Genomic DNA, 16,430 nt, shown 5'->3' on the forward strand with positions numbered 1-16,430 from the left:
TCGCTCAATGCTGCAATGGTGCCTATTACTGTACCTACCATTTCTCATCATTTCTTACAAGTTGCAGATTCTTTGTATGGATTGCAAAATCAAGTAATTGATGCTATAGCATTTTAAGTGTCCAACAAAAAGAGCCTCCTTCTGAAGGTTTTAGGCGCGTGAAAAGCATGCGTGTGCCCGTGACACAAAATCGTTCTTATTTCAACTGAATACTGTACCCCTTTCCGTGAAAACATAAGAAAAAGAAACGGGCGTCTGCGCACCTTGATTCGCTTTAGCACAGGGCGGAGCACGCTCTGAGATTAAAAGGGCAGCAGCCAATGCGGATTACCAGACGTGGCTTGGCAATGCGTGCGCTATCGTATTTTAGTAACGCGAAGTAGCCGCAATGAAAAGCATCGGAGTCCCGTGTGTTCATTCATTCATTCATTCATTCATTCATTCATTCATTCATTCATTCATTCATTCATTCATTCAATTTACTCAGCAAAGAGTAACAAAGACTACGCGTAGCAATGTGAGGACCCGTTGCCTAAGTCTAGTCGCGGGTCCGACGAGATAAATACATGCAGGTGCCATTTTTGACAGTCTGCTAACATAATGCGTGTGATATAACATACTAGAAGAACATACTTCAAATAGTACACCATTATGACGCGATATACATGCACGAGAATACTTACCGCACAGTTACAACAAGTTCACAGATGCACGAAACGTGGCTTAGGCACTAGCGCACATATATATTAAATCGTAGAGAAACAGGCAGTTGAATGGACACAGCTACTAGGCTTGAGATAACAAATGATTTTGCATGGTTCAAGTAAAATAGGGAGACAGTTTGAAAAAGTTCGGTATATATTTCCGCTAAACTGCAGTCATCGCTCTCCATACACATTAAAAACTGGCGGAAGGTTCAAGTTCTCCAGCGAGAGATTTGTGGGGCTTCGTTGCGGGTGATGAAATATAGACACATCAAAGGGCCGACTGTGTGTGAAAATTGTTTGCACCCAGATAGATATTTTGAAACACCGCGATCGTTCCAAAGGCCGAATATTCGTGTTTTGGAAGAGTAGTTTGCAGGATTCGTAGTAATTAGAGTGATTTATAAATTTAAGCTACCGTGTTTGCAAATGCCTGATAGGATCCAAATATATTTTGTACGTTCCTCCCCAAGATGCATTACAATAAGAAATAAGGCTCTGGACAAAGGCTATGTACAACATACCCAGTATATTTTGATCAAAATAATCTTGATCCTGTAGCAGGGCGGGGCGACCTGATGCAAGTTGCTGATAGATGACATCAATGTGATCATGAAGATGATTGTCACTAGTAACTCCGATATATTTAAATGATACGGTTTGTTGTAACTTTTCATTATTTATACACAGATTAATACCATTTGCGGTAACTGGATTTTTTCGGCAGTGCAAAGAAGTGAGCTTGGTTTTCTTATCATTAATAGTAAGCTTATTAATCATTATCCACTTCTTAGCTATTTTTTTTCGCTATGCGTTCAAGTTCATTAAAATTATCGGCAGGAATGATTATACAGGTGTCGTCGGCGTGCATGTAAACTTCAGCAGAATGAAGCACTTACGGTAAATCATTGACGTATGATGAGAAAAGCAAAGGCCCGGAAACTGATCCCTGCGGGATCCCTGCTTTTTGATACGGCGATGAAGATGAAACGTCGTTTGTTACAATCTGTTGACGTTTACTGAGGCAATCTAATAGGCTGTGAGATGCACTGTTACGGAAGCCATATCGCAGAAACTTTGATTAGAATATCGTGATTGACCGAATCAAATCTCTTTGATAAATACAGGAATATTACGCACACCAGCTTACGAATATTCGAGGCCATAGTAACTCCGTTAGGGCCAGGACTGCGGTTCAAGTGGAGAGGTGTTGACGGTAACTGTGTTGTTTTCGGCTGCGTACTTGTATTTATTTTTAAACTTGTTGTTCCGGTTGGCAAGACCTTTTTCAAAACTGGTGTAAATTTTCTAAGGATTGAAATTGGCCTACAGTTTAAAGGGTCGAACCTGTCGCCTGTTTTATATATTGGCACAACCTTATGAATCTTCAATAACGTCGGGTTTATAAAGGCTTTAACGGAGGTATTGTACAAGTGGCATGATATGGGGTCCAGGATATGAACATTTTCTTTGATTATCCTTGCAGTACTGCCATCTATGCCGACAGATTTGTTTGACGTCGTATTTGAAACGACGTGTTGTATTTCGTTCACATGTATGTTTGAACATTGCAAAGAAATGTGGTAGGCAAGTTGCCAAAGAAAGTTCATCTGATGCAGGAGAAGTCTTTGAGCTCTTGATGGGCCCACGGAAGCAAAATAGCAATTAAAGGTATCAACCGTATTGCTGTCACTAATATCGGAAAGCACACGAACTGTGGGAGCTTTGCTTGCAACTCCCTTGGCAATATCCCATTTTTTGCATTACCATTAGCTTGCTGTATAGCGTAATACTCTTTTGTTCGGGTTCTTAACACAGCTGCCAAATAATGTAGCATACACTTAAACTGAACAAAGTAATATTGATTTCTTTTTGTTGTGTCACCATTTATGATATCAATTGTCTTTTGTTTTTATGTCTTCAAGAGTGGCCCTGTTCATACAAGTACAAACCCGTACATCGCGAGAGCACGGGGATGCATTCTGGCTGCTTTTTGCTAACGTGGTAATTTAAAAATTGAAGAAGTAAAAAAAAATCAGCATTCCCGTCATTGCGGTTAATTTCATCAAAATACCCGCCGCGGTGGCTCAGTGGCTAAGGCGTTGCGCTGCTGAGCACGAGGTCGCGGGTTCGATTCCCGGCCGCGGCGGCCGCTTTTCTGATGGAGGCGAAAAGCAAAAACGCCCGTGTGTACGAGATTTCGGCGCACGTTAAAGATCCCCAGGTGGTCAAAATTAATCCGGAGCCCTCCACTACGGCGCGCCTCATCGCCTGCGTTGCGTCGGCGCGTTAAACCCCACAATCAATCAATTTCATCAAAATGGAGGGAAAGAATATTATCACGTAAAAGGTCGTAGTTCATCTTGCTCACAAGTCTGCGACTTTTGGGCCGGGGTTTCTTTAGAATTTTAACTTTTAATACAATGGGTACGTGGTCCCAGGTCGCCTCCCTATAAACACCCACTGTTACACCTGATGAGCGATTGGTGAGAGAATGGTCGAGTAGTGTAGCAGATGAAGCTGTCACTCGAGTGAGATCAGTGATTAAATTGTGAAAGTTGACTAATCTCAACAAGTATTCATCATTTCTTTGCATGGTCCTATGTGTTTCAATATTTGTGTCTTGAACTATCGCGGTCGGTTGTTTGTGATAGTGTTGCTGACAGAAAGATCGTTTAAAAAAATAAACTTTGAAACTTTGAAAGCCGTTTTTCAGCTACAGAAGTGAAATTTTGGCTATTTCTATTGAAACGTGGCCGTTTCAGCTCTTCAAACGTAGTCATAAATGCTCTCTAAAGTCAAGCTCTCCCGCAGCGGTGGCTTCACGTTGGACAAAAAGAGTAATCTGAATTAGAGCTCAGGAGATGATTTTGAACAATCTGCCCTACAAGGCCGTCTGTCATATTCTCTCGAAAAAGGGAACACTTGGATTTGATCAGGTTGTTTAATGAGACGTCAGGAATTCTTCATGATCAGCCCAACACGTCTTCTATGCTCTCTTCCACCGGCTTCTTGGGTACGCCTCCCCCTCCTTGATGCCCGGAATTCGCTTTGAGCGGCCTCTCATCCAATGCCTCCTCGTAGCTCGTCAAGCCACACAAGAACCAACCCTGCAACAGGAGGCAGAACTTGGGTTACAGAGTTTGCGAAGGGCAGCAGAGTACGCTGCTGGTGCTAAGTCGGAATGACAGCAGAATCGCACAAGCAGTTGGGATTACACAGAAAGCCCCACTGTGAAAACTGAACTCAGATGCAGTAGTGTTGCCTTACTGATGAGGTAAGGGCATCCCTAAACTGTCATCGCTCTAGCAGTAGTACCTGGTGATATATTGAAATATTTATTTAGATACCACAAACGCCCCGAAGGGCATTACGTGCAGGAATCAGAAAAAGAAAGCTTGAACGTATAACATACGTAGGATCAGTATACCAGGAGAAACATAAAAGATTTACCTATACAAGGCAAACAGTAAAATGTTTACACTAGGGAGCTGCCATCGGCCATACCAATGGACAGAAAATGTGTTTTAACAGAGGCAAGGCAGCATCAGAGCATTTAACATTTGTTTTCGCAATTTGAAGTCATAACAAGAGACCGGAACTTTAGGCACCAGAAATCAAGGTTTCAGGCGCCTACAATAGGCACTGAAAAGTGCCATTTAGGCATTTATAGGCGCCAAATACTGTACTGTAGGCATATATAGGCTCAATTCGTATTTACTTCAAGAGCATATGTTACGACAAATTTTTACTTGCAATAAAAAAAGCGGACAAGTTTCGTGTTGTGAGAAGTAAACACTTTTTTTTGTGAAAATTAGCCCCACATAACAAGTAAGACCAATCTCAATGATTTGCGGAGTGAAGTTGTACGTCAATACGGTCGATGTGTGCGAAAAACCCCACTCAAAGTTGAGTGAAGTTGGGGGAACGGGATTGTACTTCGGGACGGTCTATGACCGATTCCATCTGGAATACCAAAATGTTCAGTGCTCATAAACTTCGGCAGTTCTTTTAGTACATGGAATCCTTTGATTTTATGCCATACAGTGTCAGATTGTCAGAAAGAAATGGCTCTATCAGCCATCGGTCATTTGGGGTCGGTGGGGGATCGGTCATGCACCTTCGAGAGCTGAGTATTCGTAGTGAGAGTGGCGCCCAAGCTCTCAGCTGCGGAAATGCTTTCTGCTAAGAGTGAAATAAGCACAGGGATGTGCAAAGTCAGGTTCAGGTGTAGCGGTGGTGTAAATAATTTCACCTGTGATGCTTTTGTCGTCTGCAATGCTGTTCGTACCTCTGGCGAGTGTATTTTTAGTAGCTGTATACCCATAGCCCAGATTTTTAAGGGGTAACAACGGGCTCTGGTGGAAGAGGCCCACTGTAATCGCTGCTTGAAGACACAACTGCAGACCGAAGAAAAATCTGTACTCCAGGAATTTATGCAGTTAAGGAGCATAACGAGCACCTCAGCTCTTCACAGGTCCGATTAATCCTACTGATAGTACGGAGAAGCGCATAAATTCCGTAAAAATTAATTAGCTGTTCTGCTCTGCAGAAGCAAGTGACTAGAGACGCTGCCAAAATAACGCCATTCAAAACCTATGCAATATACACCGATTATTAATATTAGACAGCACGAAAACATTATTTGCAACTAATTTCGTTGTTGTTAGGTTTCCAAATGCCCTTGAAGGTTGCCGGGCATAGAAAGTGACGGCGTCCACGACTGGATTACTCAGAATAGCCGATATTTTCATTCCTTTATGCTGCGTTTCTCGATTCGCCTTCGTCCTACATGTGCTGCATCTTGCCGGCCGGTGGTATGCCCGTGATCAGCAGATGACTGTGCACGTGTTCGTGGCGTCACATTAAAAATTTGGTGTGGCATATTTGCCCATAGTTTCCCCCCCCCGAAGGCCTCCTTTACCGTAAGTGCATGTGCGCGGCTCTGTCGCGTTCGTTTAGGGCCAAAGCAGCTTAAGGCCGAGGTTGTACGTCCGGTGTCCGGCGTCCGCGCGCATGGCACAGCACCGTGTAAATCGAAAAGTCTGCGAACAAAAGGTTCACAAAAGGTTAACAAGAACAAAGTCAAAGGTTCACAAAAGGTTAGAGAGAGAGAGAGAGAGCTCCTAGAGAGCCAAGCTGCCCATGCACGAGGACCATTGGAATGAATTGGATTGAATTGGATTGAATTGGATTTGGATTAGATTGGATTAAATTGAATTGTATTAGGTTGAATTGGATTGTAAATTGTTTTAGCAGCAGCAAGCACTCGCACGGGTGATTTACGGCAAGAACAATCCCCAGTGCTTCACCGACTCGTCATGATTCACTTCCTGGAGATGCGTGAATTTTTTTGTACTTAGTCGCGGATAGCGTAGAATTCCTTGGTAGGCGCCCAATTTACCCTCGAGGGTGCACCAAATTCGCGAAACCAGCCCTTTGCTGCTTTATTTGTGTGAAACCTCGAGATTTACAACCCACGTTTTTTGTCTTTTTGTCATTTTTGTTCGTTGAGGGTTCAATGGGCCCGTGTGGAAAAGTTTTCCCAGTTGGTCTGCGGACACAGCGTGTCAGAAGGACTTAGATAAAAAAAAAACAGCTCGCGTAGACAGGGATAACGTTGGTGAAGTTCGCTGCGGTGTCCCTGGGTACGGGCCTCTGGCACCGTCGCCAATGTGGCGAGGTCCTTGTGGTGGTGGCTCGTGCACGGTTTGCGTTTGTCGGCTTGTTTTGCTTGGCTCGCGGATTTTCCTCGCAAAGTGGTTGCGACAAACACCCCGTTGAGGGCTCTTGAAGTGAGGACAGTCCTAGCAGATCATCGATTCAAAAAACTAAAAAAAGCATATATAACACAAAAATGGCATTTTAGGCGCTAAAAACCCGATATAGTGAAAATAGGCACTTATAGGCACAATAAACTATTCCTTAAAATGCTCCCTTTCCTTACATCATGCTTACATGTAAAATAGGCTTGATACCGGCTCAAAGGAAAAATTGGCATTTCGCGTAAAGTTCCGGTCTCTAGTCATGACACAGACAAGGCTCGGGTGGGCCGGGTACAAAAGTCTCGGGTGTGCCGGAAGGGCTAATGTTTGGGTGGGCCAATATGCGGACGGGTATAACGCATATTTATGTATCCCTAACTAGTCATAATAAGTCTACCGAGGTGTTGTACAGAAGAATTGCCGCACGGTGTCGATACCTGAGTGCGGACCCGAAGTGAGGCGTAATAGAGTACGGTGGGAGCTCGTGTTTTCCTACAACTATCCCAGAAATGGTGAGACGTTGGTGACCCCAAACAACGACATACCAATAAGAAGTATTATCTCAGCATATATCACAAACAACTATTAGTGACGATTTGGTAACAAATAACCTTGACTTTTACGGGACACGTGTGGTTACAGAGAACGCCTAGCGCGGCTCCCGTAGGTGGCACATTAGCTATGCGAGCGCCAGAAAATTGAGTAGAATGGAACAAACCTGCACTTAATTCAACATGTCTGCATGGAGTCCGGGGCGTAAGTGCGTGACGGATGGGTGGAGTACAGAGCTTGTAATTTCTTCAAAATATTGTAAATAGTAAAGTACACAGAATCGTTTGTGTTCCCTGCTCACGTTTGAGCTGCGTACCGGTCAGTGGTGTTGGGAGTCGCGCAATGAAAGGGGCATCTCTTCCCCATCGCTTTTATCGCCTGCCCTGGAGCAATTTTTAAAGACGGTACTCCTTGTTTACCTAGCTAACCGTGAAATAATACCGCAAGCTTTTGATTAAGGCGTTGGATTGTATATACATTAGCAAACAAATCAACCCGTTTAAGAGTAGCTTCAAGGTTTCGGGTGCAGTCTCGTGAGATGGCGGGACCGTTGAGAGCGCAGAGTAGTCGGAATGCATTAAAAAAGTTCCATCACGGTAGTTTTCGTATGGCAGCAAAAGAACATTGGTAGGTGGACGGGAGAGTCAGAAGGAATGGTTACGTGGCTGGGGTGATTAGACTTGATATCCTGAGAAAATTTTCTGGGAAGCATGGAAATACACGGCCAGATTTTTTACTCCCTCAAAGCTGCATTAAAAAATAAAGTTTAGTTGAGCCCCTTTACCATAAAAAGATTGCATTCCCTAAATTTCAACTCTGCCAATCCAGCATTTCCTGCAGGGAGTCAAAATCGCAGCTCAGCTTTTTGAACTCCATGAGACGTGTCATTTGGAACATCCCGCCCACATTTTTTATGTGTGTTATTTAAAAATCCTTGGTTTAGATAAATTAGCGAAATTTGTGGGCTGGACCCTAATGAGACAATTTTAAAACTGCGTGATCTACCGCGGTAAAAATAATTCTTATGAGGGTGCGTTTGTCATGTCAAACGCAAGGGAAATATTCAGGGATTCGTAAAAGGACAAATCTCTTGTTTTCCATTCTTCAGTGTGTAATCTAAAAGAATCGGCCTTTGGTGACCTCTAACACCAAGATTGAAATGTGCTCTCGAAAGTTCAACACTCCGGGCCAAATATTTCCGGCTGCGTAATAATGAGTCAGTGAGCCAGCCAGCCAGTCGATTGGTCGGTCGGTAGGCAACTTCTCGTGATAATGTTAAGTGCCGGCGAATATGTTGAAGGGTTAAGCTTTCTTTAGGATTAAAGCTGCTTTTATTTGCCATTACCTTATCTTCTTCACCTTCCTACTTTGCTCATTCATCACCAGCATGTCATCGTTTTAGGCGGGGTGCTTCACGGTCATCATCGTATTTCACAGGGTCTCCTCGGGTTCCGGCCCCTGCACCCCAAATAAAGGGCCTTCTCGCTCTGAAACAACCATTCTAGCTTCAGTCGTTCAACATATATAACCGCTTCAATCGCAATGATACCTGCGTATACGTCTAAATATTAAAGCGCCAAAGTACAGTATCTACTGCAGTGGCGTGTAAAGTAGGTGAGAATCTTATCATTATCGCTAGAACCAGAGAGAGACAGAGAGACGGGGTCCAGTAAAGGAATGTCTGTAAGATCCTTTGGATTGTCTACATCAAGTAAATATTTCCGCAACGAGCATAAAGGGATGTGTGCGTGGTTGCGTCTCTCCCCCCCCCCCCCCAAGGTTTTTTTCGTAATTACCTACACAGTACTGTAGTTCCCCGAAACCGCAATATAACGCCTTCATGACCCGCAGTGAAGTCGTGATTAAGGGAGCACTGCCTACCATGCAGAGGAATTCGCAATTCATTTCTGCAGCTAAAACGATATAACAAGCCGGTAAACTACTTTCCTGAGTGTTGTGTGAAGTAAATATTGTTATATGTCAAATTCGCCGGAAGCACCACCACCAAAGATACAATTCGGCCTAGCATATCCACAAACCACTCGTTATCAGTAGCCAATTCAGCTTGGATGTCAGAAAAATTCAGGGAAGCTTGAACTTCCGTGGAAGAGTTGAATGGCGAAGCTTTTGGCGGGGAGTATTGTCGGACACGTATTTGAGCTTCAGTATTATTGTTTTTTTGAATAATTGCGGTGCTAGTAATCGTCGTCAGATGCATATCGTCGCCTTCTTTGTGGCGAGTTGTGGATGCAAAGTGACCCCCAGCATTGCAGGCTTGCACCAGCTCTTCGTTGTCGATTCGAGGCAGCTGTGGCGGGATCTCCAAGTTGACTCAGGAAGTATTGGCACACGTGTATCCATGTCTCCAAATATCCATAATGGCTTCTAGGGAGTGCGGCGGCTACGGTGTCTTTTATCCCAAAGAGGGTGTCTTTTATACGCTGCCGCGTGCGAGGGCTCTGTTACGGTACCGAGCACATGCGCATGACGACACGAGGATGAGCGAACAAGGGCCTATGCTATGATGTGTCTTTGTCGTTCCGAGCTTGTGTTGCCACATTTACGGCGAAGGCGGGAGTTTTTTGGCGAATATAGGCCAATCTGTTTAAGTGGGTACGCGCTCGGGGAGGTTTTTGGAACGCTGTAATTTCGGCGAGTAGAAGAGCTTCGCTGTTAAGTTAAAAGAACACGTGTCCAAATCAGCCATTTGTTTGTGAATTGTTTAGCCCTGAAAGTTTCAAGGAATATTGAAAAAATATCATGTTCTAATTTGATGCACATTCTTGTGGGGAAGGGGGGGTGGCGAGAGTTTAGATGCATCGTACGGAATCAACTACTTCGGTGACATTAAGTTGCCGTTGGTATCATAGAGGCAATGATTGGGTTAACTTACTTCCATTGCTGAGCTCACGAGGTTAAATTTCCACGTCACGGATGATATTGCCTGGAAGGTAAGAATAAAAAAATAATTATGCAGGGATGCAATGCGAAAAAAAAACAATTCTTTCCTGATGCACAAAAAAGTTCACGGTTACGTGCATTAGCTCACATTGTTTATAAGAAACGTTTTCCCATTCAATGTTTTTTAAGAAATCAGCGAAGATTGGCCCGAAAGCTTATCAGCTATTTTGGAGTCGCATCGCAGTATTACCGTTCTGCTTTCTATCTTTTGGGTCAGCATTCGGGCGAGGGGTTTGTTTGGTGGCTTGTCATTTATGACTGAAGGAGGATTACTGCCGTGTAAATAAACGTTTCTGTAGTTGCCGAGCTCCGTCACTTGCAAATTCTTATTTGGACCGCACGTGGGGCGGAGCCTGCCATGCTTGGACCGGCTTCGGCATGCTCCACACTGGCAATAAAAACTGGCCATGTTGGCTCTCCATGGCATGTTGTCGGCTATCTTGTTATGGTGGGCAGATCCAATTTGACGGAGTGCTCTTTGTGACCTAGACCAGTGTTTGACGGAATACCGCCTGATCCGGTGGAGGCATGTTTGCAACAATAAAACGGGGGTCACTGACCAATTCAAAAAAGCAGTTTCACGTTTCGGTACCCTTACGGGCACCTTGTTCACAATAACTCGGAGCCTTCCATGCCCGCAAGGCGCCTATTTAATCTGGGCTGAGTAGGACCAGCAATATGTTCTTTTTTACCAGACGACATGTTTCTACACTCAGGACCATGTGATGTGCCATCGAAGTGTCGTTTTGCTTTGGCTAAGTGGAAGAAGCACTACTGATACCGCCAGAAGTGCATCAACTAAAAAGGGCAAACATCTATACCTCTTCATCATGCAGAGGGGCAAGAACGAGGTCTTCTGCGGGCGTATTCATATCCTGCAAAAGAAAGAAAGATACCGCTGTGCAACACCATCTCTTAAATAGCCACCATTCCTATAAGCGGTAGGTTGTAAAAAGGAGGAACAAGCCTCTTGGTGCCACATTCCATTGAGGGAGACGATTAATTTTCGGTGCAAGCCTTGGATATATATACAACTGGATACACAGGAAAACTGAATGTTCTCACCGATAACTAAAAGAGTGTACAGTGTAGTTTGTACGGTCATTGAGCATGAAAAGAATGTTGAGCGAGAGGACCAAAATATCGCTTGTTGCTGAAGCGAAATGCGGCATTCGATTCGTGATGAAGATCGCGAACCGAACTAAGGGCATCGTCATTTTGTCCCGCTACTCACTCATCTTAGCATTGGGATGGTCACGATGTTTAGAGTAGGTAATTGTGGCACATCGATTGGGATCCCGACCCCAATACTCAAAACTCCGCTAAATATTATTCTGGTATGAGTGGAAATTATAAAAATGAGAGCCGCCATCTAGGGCATCAAAAATGAATGTAGTTCCGAACTCCTCACTACAGAAAGCATGACAGGAAGAATGGAGTAAGCGACCCGTTCCTAAAAACAGCACTTGGGTTACGCAAAACCTATTGGTAATACCCAGCCGAGGTGTGCACCTCTTCGAAGTGGCACAGATTTCTTCTTAGCCCCAATTATCGTTGATCTGTTCAGTCACCCCCACGAACATAGATGTAGGGAAATGCTTCTTTGTGCTTGTAGTCAGCCAATCTGCACTTCACACTTCGATCATGTCCAACTCTCCGTAATCAGTTCAGGAGTACCCCTTTAGCCCTGTCGCAAACATGCACTTTAAATGGTTACAGCATAAGCGACTAAGAAGTTGGGATGTGTTCATTGTATTACTCAGTGCCTGTGTTCTCAGTTGCGAATATGTTGCGCTGCCTGTATAATTGCGCCCACAAGAGAGCTTTGTACCCGGTTACATTCCGCTACTAGCATCCGGCCTACTACCATGCACGTTAGAACTCCCGTCCCTCATGATGCATAGCATTGTGTGTGCATCAACCATCCACTCTTGGATGTGTTGCTCAGTCCACGTCCTGCGTATGAATTTATGCAACCGGTTCACGGACCGGTTCCGAAGCTTTCAACCGGTTCGCGGACCAGTCCGACGTGTTCAATTATAAGCGAAATTTAAAAAAAAAACAGACTTTACGGTTAAAAGCGCCCATAAAAACAAAATATAAAAAAAATTCCCACCACTGCTTTCTCCCGATAGCAATGGTGCAGTGTCAGAATAATTTCAACAGTTAGATCAGATATTAGGGAAAAGAGAGGAACTAGGGACGATTCACCGTCCACTTTCTCGAGCAGCCCTTATGTCGGACTAGTTTGCGGTGCTTTCACGGGAGATGGTACTGGTGTGTGTGGTTGGTATTTTAACGGCGGAGCTGTTGTAGCTGGGCGGATTATGTGGCGCGTATCGCGTTACGCAATAGAAATACGAAGAAAATGCCGAGCGCTCGTGAGTGCGTGAAGTTTAAAAGTGGAGGTTCAAAGTGATACTCTGGAAAGACAGAGCTTCCCACGAACCACGCGTAGAGGTTCATTGTGACTATTTCGTCCGTTCAGAGATATCCGATGGCTGTTCGCTATTCTGACGTAGTAATTAGCGCTTATTGCATCTTCCATGCAATACATTGAACGTTGAGGAACCCAACAAGAATATACCACTCTTGTTTGTGCCTTTCATGCGCACATACGGAGCGAAAAAGCCACGAAGCGCGCCCACAGTGTGCATTCTCCCGCTACCGCACAGCGGAGCACCCACACTAGCAGCGCCACGCTCTTGCTGCGTATCGGTCCATCTCGCGGCGAATATCACCATGAGCTGGCCACAACCCGCGACATTCCTTGCGAACGCGAAATCTAGACAGATGCTCTTTGCTGTGGTTGGTCCAAAAATCTGGAAACGCATCCGTCAGCGCTCGCAGCACTGCCTGCTTACGGGGCATGTACTTCCCTCTCGTGATCTTGGACATATAACTCGCATACCAGATACGATCACAGGGGCAGCACGCGTGTGGGAATTTATTATCCTGCAATTTACGCTTGAACCATGCTTCGGGTTTATAACGTTTTTCATAATATTTGACCTATAAGTGCGTCTCTGCTTTAAATGGCCCTTTCGCGGCTGGTGTCGACCCGCCGCCGGGCACGTGACTACGCTCGCCATCTACGGAGCAACATGATTCATCAGCAACCCATGGTTCTTTCTTAGGCTGAAGTGATCACCAGTTGCTGCTAGCGTCGCTGTATTTCCCTGTGTCCATCGCAGAAAGGCTTTCATTTTTCCTCTCCTATTTTTGTGGTCACCGGGTGTATCTGGACGACGCTACCGCGCATTGAGAACACTTACACCACCTTGCTCTTTTCATGTTCTCCCGGAAGGTAAATGGGACGGCATCGCGGGAGCATGTATGTCACGGGCATTTATAATTCGCCTGTTTTTGTTTTGTTTTGTTTTCTTGCCCTCTATGGTAACAGTAAAGCGGCTGTGTGACGTGCAGTGATTGCTTTCACGTCCTTCATGCTCCCACCTCTGTTGTGCACGTGCCGACAGACAAGAAAACGCAAACAGGGAAATGCTAGCAGCTGAACTTTAAACTGTGGCGTACTAAAAGCTTTGCAGTGAGCCATAAACATGCGTAGCTCCTGCAATCGTTCATTATGAAATCCAAGGTTTGACGAAATCTCGTCTGGTCGGGTAAAGGGTTCAAAGTTAAAAACTTGTAGCCACCGACCAAAGGTTTATTAAAAGGGAGAAGAAAAGTCTTTCTTACCCTTTTAATAAACCTTTGGCGGTGACCGCAATTTCTGAATTGGCAATTGTTCATTACCTCCCCACTTCCGAGGCCACATAACAGCACGTCCGCACAATCCAGCCGCGGAAGCACTGGCGGTGAGAGCCGTAGTCGTGAGGTGCTTTTGTTTGCCCTGCTAATACCCAGTTGGAGGCAAGGCCGCTGGTATACAGGAATAAACACGAATGGCTGAAGCCTATTGCAAATACACACCACCAACATGGCGCACGCACCGGGTTACATGAACAATGTGAAAATTATCGGAACTAAGGAATTTGTGTAGCCGGATGACGTATACCAAAAACAAGTTTCCAAAGTTCTTACTGCTGATATTGGGATAAGGAATTCGTTAGCTTACAACTTACGTGACCTGGCTAGTTGCAAACGCTTTAAAGTATGCATTTACATAAAAGAACCTACCCCTTTTCCTTGCAACAAATTGCTTGTGCACTTACGCTGGCCTGAATTTAACCAGCCATCCAGCCCCTACCTACTGGAGATCCCCCGCCGTCGAATATGAATAAGTCGCTCGGTATAGAAAACACGTAACATAACTTAAAGTGCAGTGCGAACATTTTGGTGTGTGACAAAAAAGTAAACCAAAAATCCTCCCCATTTTAGCACTGTGCGCCACGTCAGTGTGCTCATATTGTTTAAAATTGCACTTCTCTATATTAAATTGTTCATAGTACCAGCCGTCACCTTGTTTCCCAGTTGGTAGGCGTTCACCAGTGCGTACAGAGTCATCCCGACTGCGCGTGCTCCCAAGACCGTTGAGCACATATTCATTAAACGGGCGTTGTCCTGGGCAGACAAAAACATTACGACATTTGATTTATTCTCATTGTTGCATGCGAGGTGGATTACTTCAGAAAAACAGTCATTGTTTTCAGACGCGCTCCGATTAGGAGTTCTCTAGGAGACTAACATTCGTCGAGGCCAACCTGAAGCTTAAAAAATGGTCACTTTCTCAATTAAAAGGAATTTTCTCTGGGTGCAAATGTATTGCGTCAGTTAGTTCTGTTTGTAGCGCTTTCGGAACGGACTTGCATGCTAGAAAGCCCATGTTGATGCATACAAAAAAATTAGTTCTAAATCAAGTGGGCTAGTTTCAGTGCGATTTCTGCCTTTCCTATTTACTTATGCCGCCCGCTTCGTACTTGGTTCCAAAGAAAACGTTCTTTGTACGCACAAAAGTGTGCAATTTTTGACACCTGGCCTGCCTCTACAACATCATGAAGATTTTGGCACAACGCGATGCTCTGCAATCTCTCGGAAAGCGCAGGAAGAGTTGGGACTTTGATGCAGCTCCTCATGAAGCACAGTACCCAGATATTTCACTCCTTAGTTTAAATATGATCGCATTGCATTATGCAGGACGTGTCCTAACATTATGGCACCAAAGAAACCAAAAACAAAGCGTGAAATATATTTTTTAATTGTTATTCCTTGAAATATGTAATGTTGGTCATCGAAGATGCGCACATTTATTCTACGGCTAAATGTTTCCACGGCATCATTTTGAACCAAAGCAACACACACAAAAACGCACAATGCCCGTACACTCCTGAAGCCACAGCCGACCTTTGCACATCAACCGCTGTATCAGCACCACTTTCTCGGCTAAAAAGTCAGTTTAAATATAAAGTTAAAGATAAGGTACCTGCACAGCTAACTCCTCACGCTAAACCACTACCTGAACCCAAAAACCTTCATTGCACTAGTCGCGAGAGTAGCGAGATGGGAGCGGAAGAGCATGTATTTCGTACGGTTCGTATTTCGCACGGTTCCTATTTTGGTTCGTAAGGGCACGGCTCGTATTTTGTACATTATAGTGTTTGCTTCTCTTTCAATATTTAGGGCTACTTGATTTTTCCCTTTTTTTTTGCATACTTGATTTCTTTCTTCCTCTCCTAAATTGTGTCACTGCAGTAATTTGTGAGAAATATGTAAGTTAGCAGTGTTTTTATCGTGTTTTTTCTGCATCCCTGTAGTTGACGTTTTCTATTATTCCGGTTTTCAGTAACGTTACACAATTTGTTACTCTACTGTACAAAGTGTATTTCATTCCATTAACAGCTGCATTCTGGCCTAGTTCACTGCCTTGTAAGGCAAGATGGGACCCTGCCCAGCTAATATAGCATCAGCTTTCTGTCCCCTCTCCCCGCATATTTTTTGCTATTTAAGAAATGCAAAATAAACTGAAAATGAACTGAAAGTGAAAAAAAATGGTAGAAGAGAAAGAAGCGAGATAGAGTTACGTTGCAGAGCGGCAGAAAACGACCCTGGTTCAGCGTTTTGGCTGCGCAGCAACCACTTACGCTGCCATTATTTGGCGTCGATATCTGTCTAGCCGCTACTGTTTTGGCGTACGTAATGGTGCTTCGTAGTGGGACGTCAGTCTTACCTTAAAACTAGGTTGATGTGAAGGCTTGGGGAAGGGGTCTTTACATAGAGAGTGAAGCGACGGGCGACTTCACATTTAAAGCGAGGGGTATGAAGAAACTGGAGGGAAGGGTAGTTAGGAGAGGGGAACTTGGTTTGTGAATTAATTAACGTAAGAGTTCGGGCGAGCTGGTACTTCATTAAACTAAAGCTTACAGCGCGAACTACTAGACGAAGGACGAAGGAAGTGCCTACACGAGAAACGCTTGTCCATTTAACCACTTTCTCCGTCCTTCGTTTATTATTTCGCACTGTAAACATTAATTCATTGGTGCGTGAGCTC

General features: G+C 44.4%; 1 protein-coding gene across 1 annotated transcript in view; it reads right to left on the bottom strand.

Moving 5' to 3' along the window:
• Positions 1-3,555: 3,555 nt before the first annotated feature.
• The window catches only part of LOC144145259 (uncharacterized), a 62,031-nt gene continuing 49,156 nt past the window's right edge, over positions 3,556-16,430 (bottom strand). The window contains exons 5-8 of the mRNA XM_077676803.1: positions 14,405-14,506; positions 10,804-10,857; positions 9,915-9,965; positions 3,556-3,814 (exon numbers count right to left, since the gene is read on the bottom strand). Of these exons, the coding sequence (XP_077532929.1) occupies positions 3,677-3,814; positions 9,915-9,965; positions 10,804-10,857; positions 14,405-14,506 (345 nt within the window). The 3' untranslated portion in view covers positions 3,556-3,676. The remainder of the gene's footprint in view (positions 3,815-9,914; positions 9,966-10,803; positions 10,858-14,404; positions 14,507-16,430) is intronic.

This window comes from Haemaphysalis longicornis, unplaced genomic scaffold (genome assembly GCF_048455015.1).
Source record: "Haemaphysalis longicornis isolate Haplotype H1 unplaced genomic scaffold, Haemaphysalis longicornis Haplotype H1 scaffold_7, whole genome shotgun sequence".
Lineage (NCBI taxonomy): Eukaryota > Metazoa > Arthropoda > Arachnida > Ixodida > Ixodidae > Haemaphysalis > Haemaphysalis longicornis.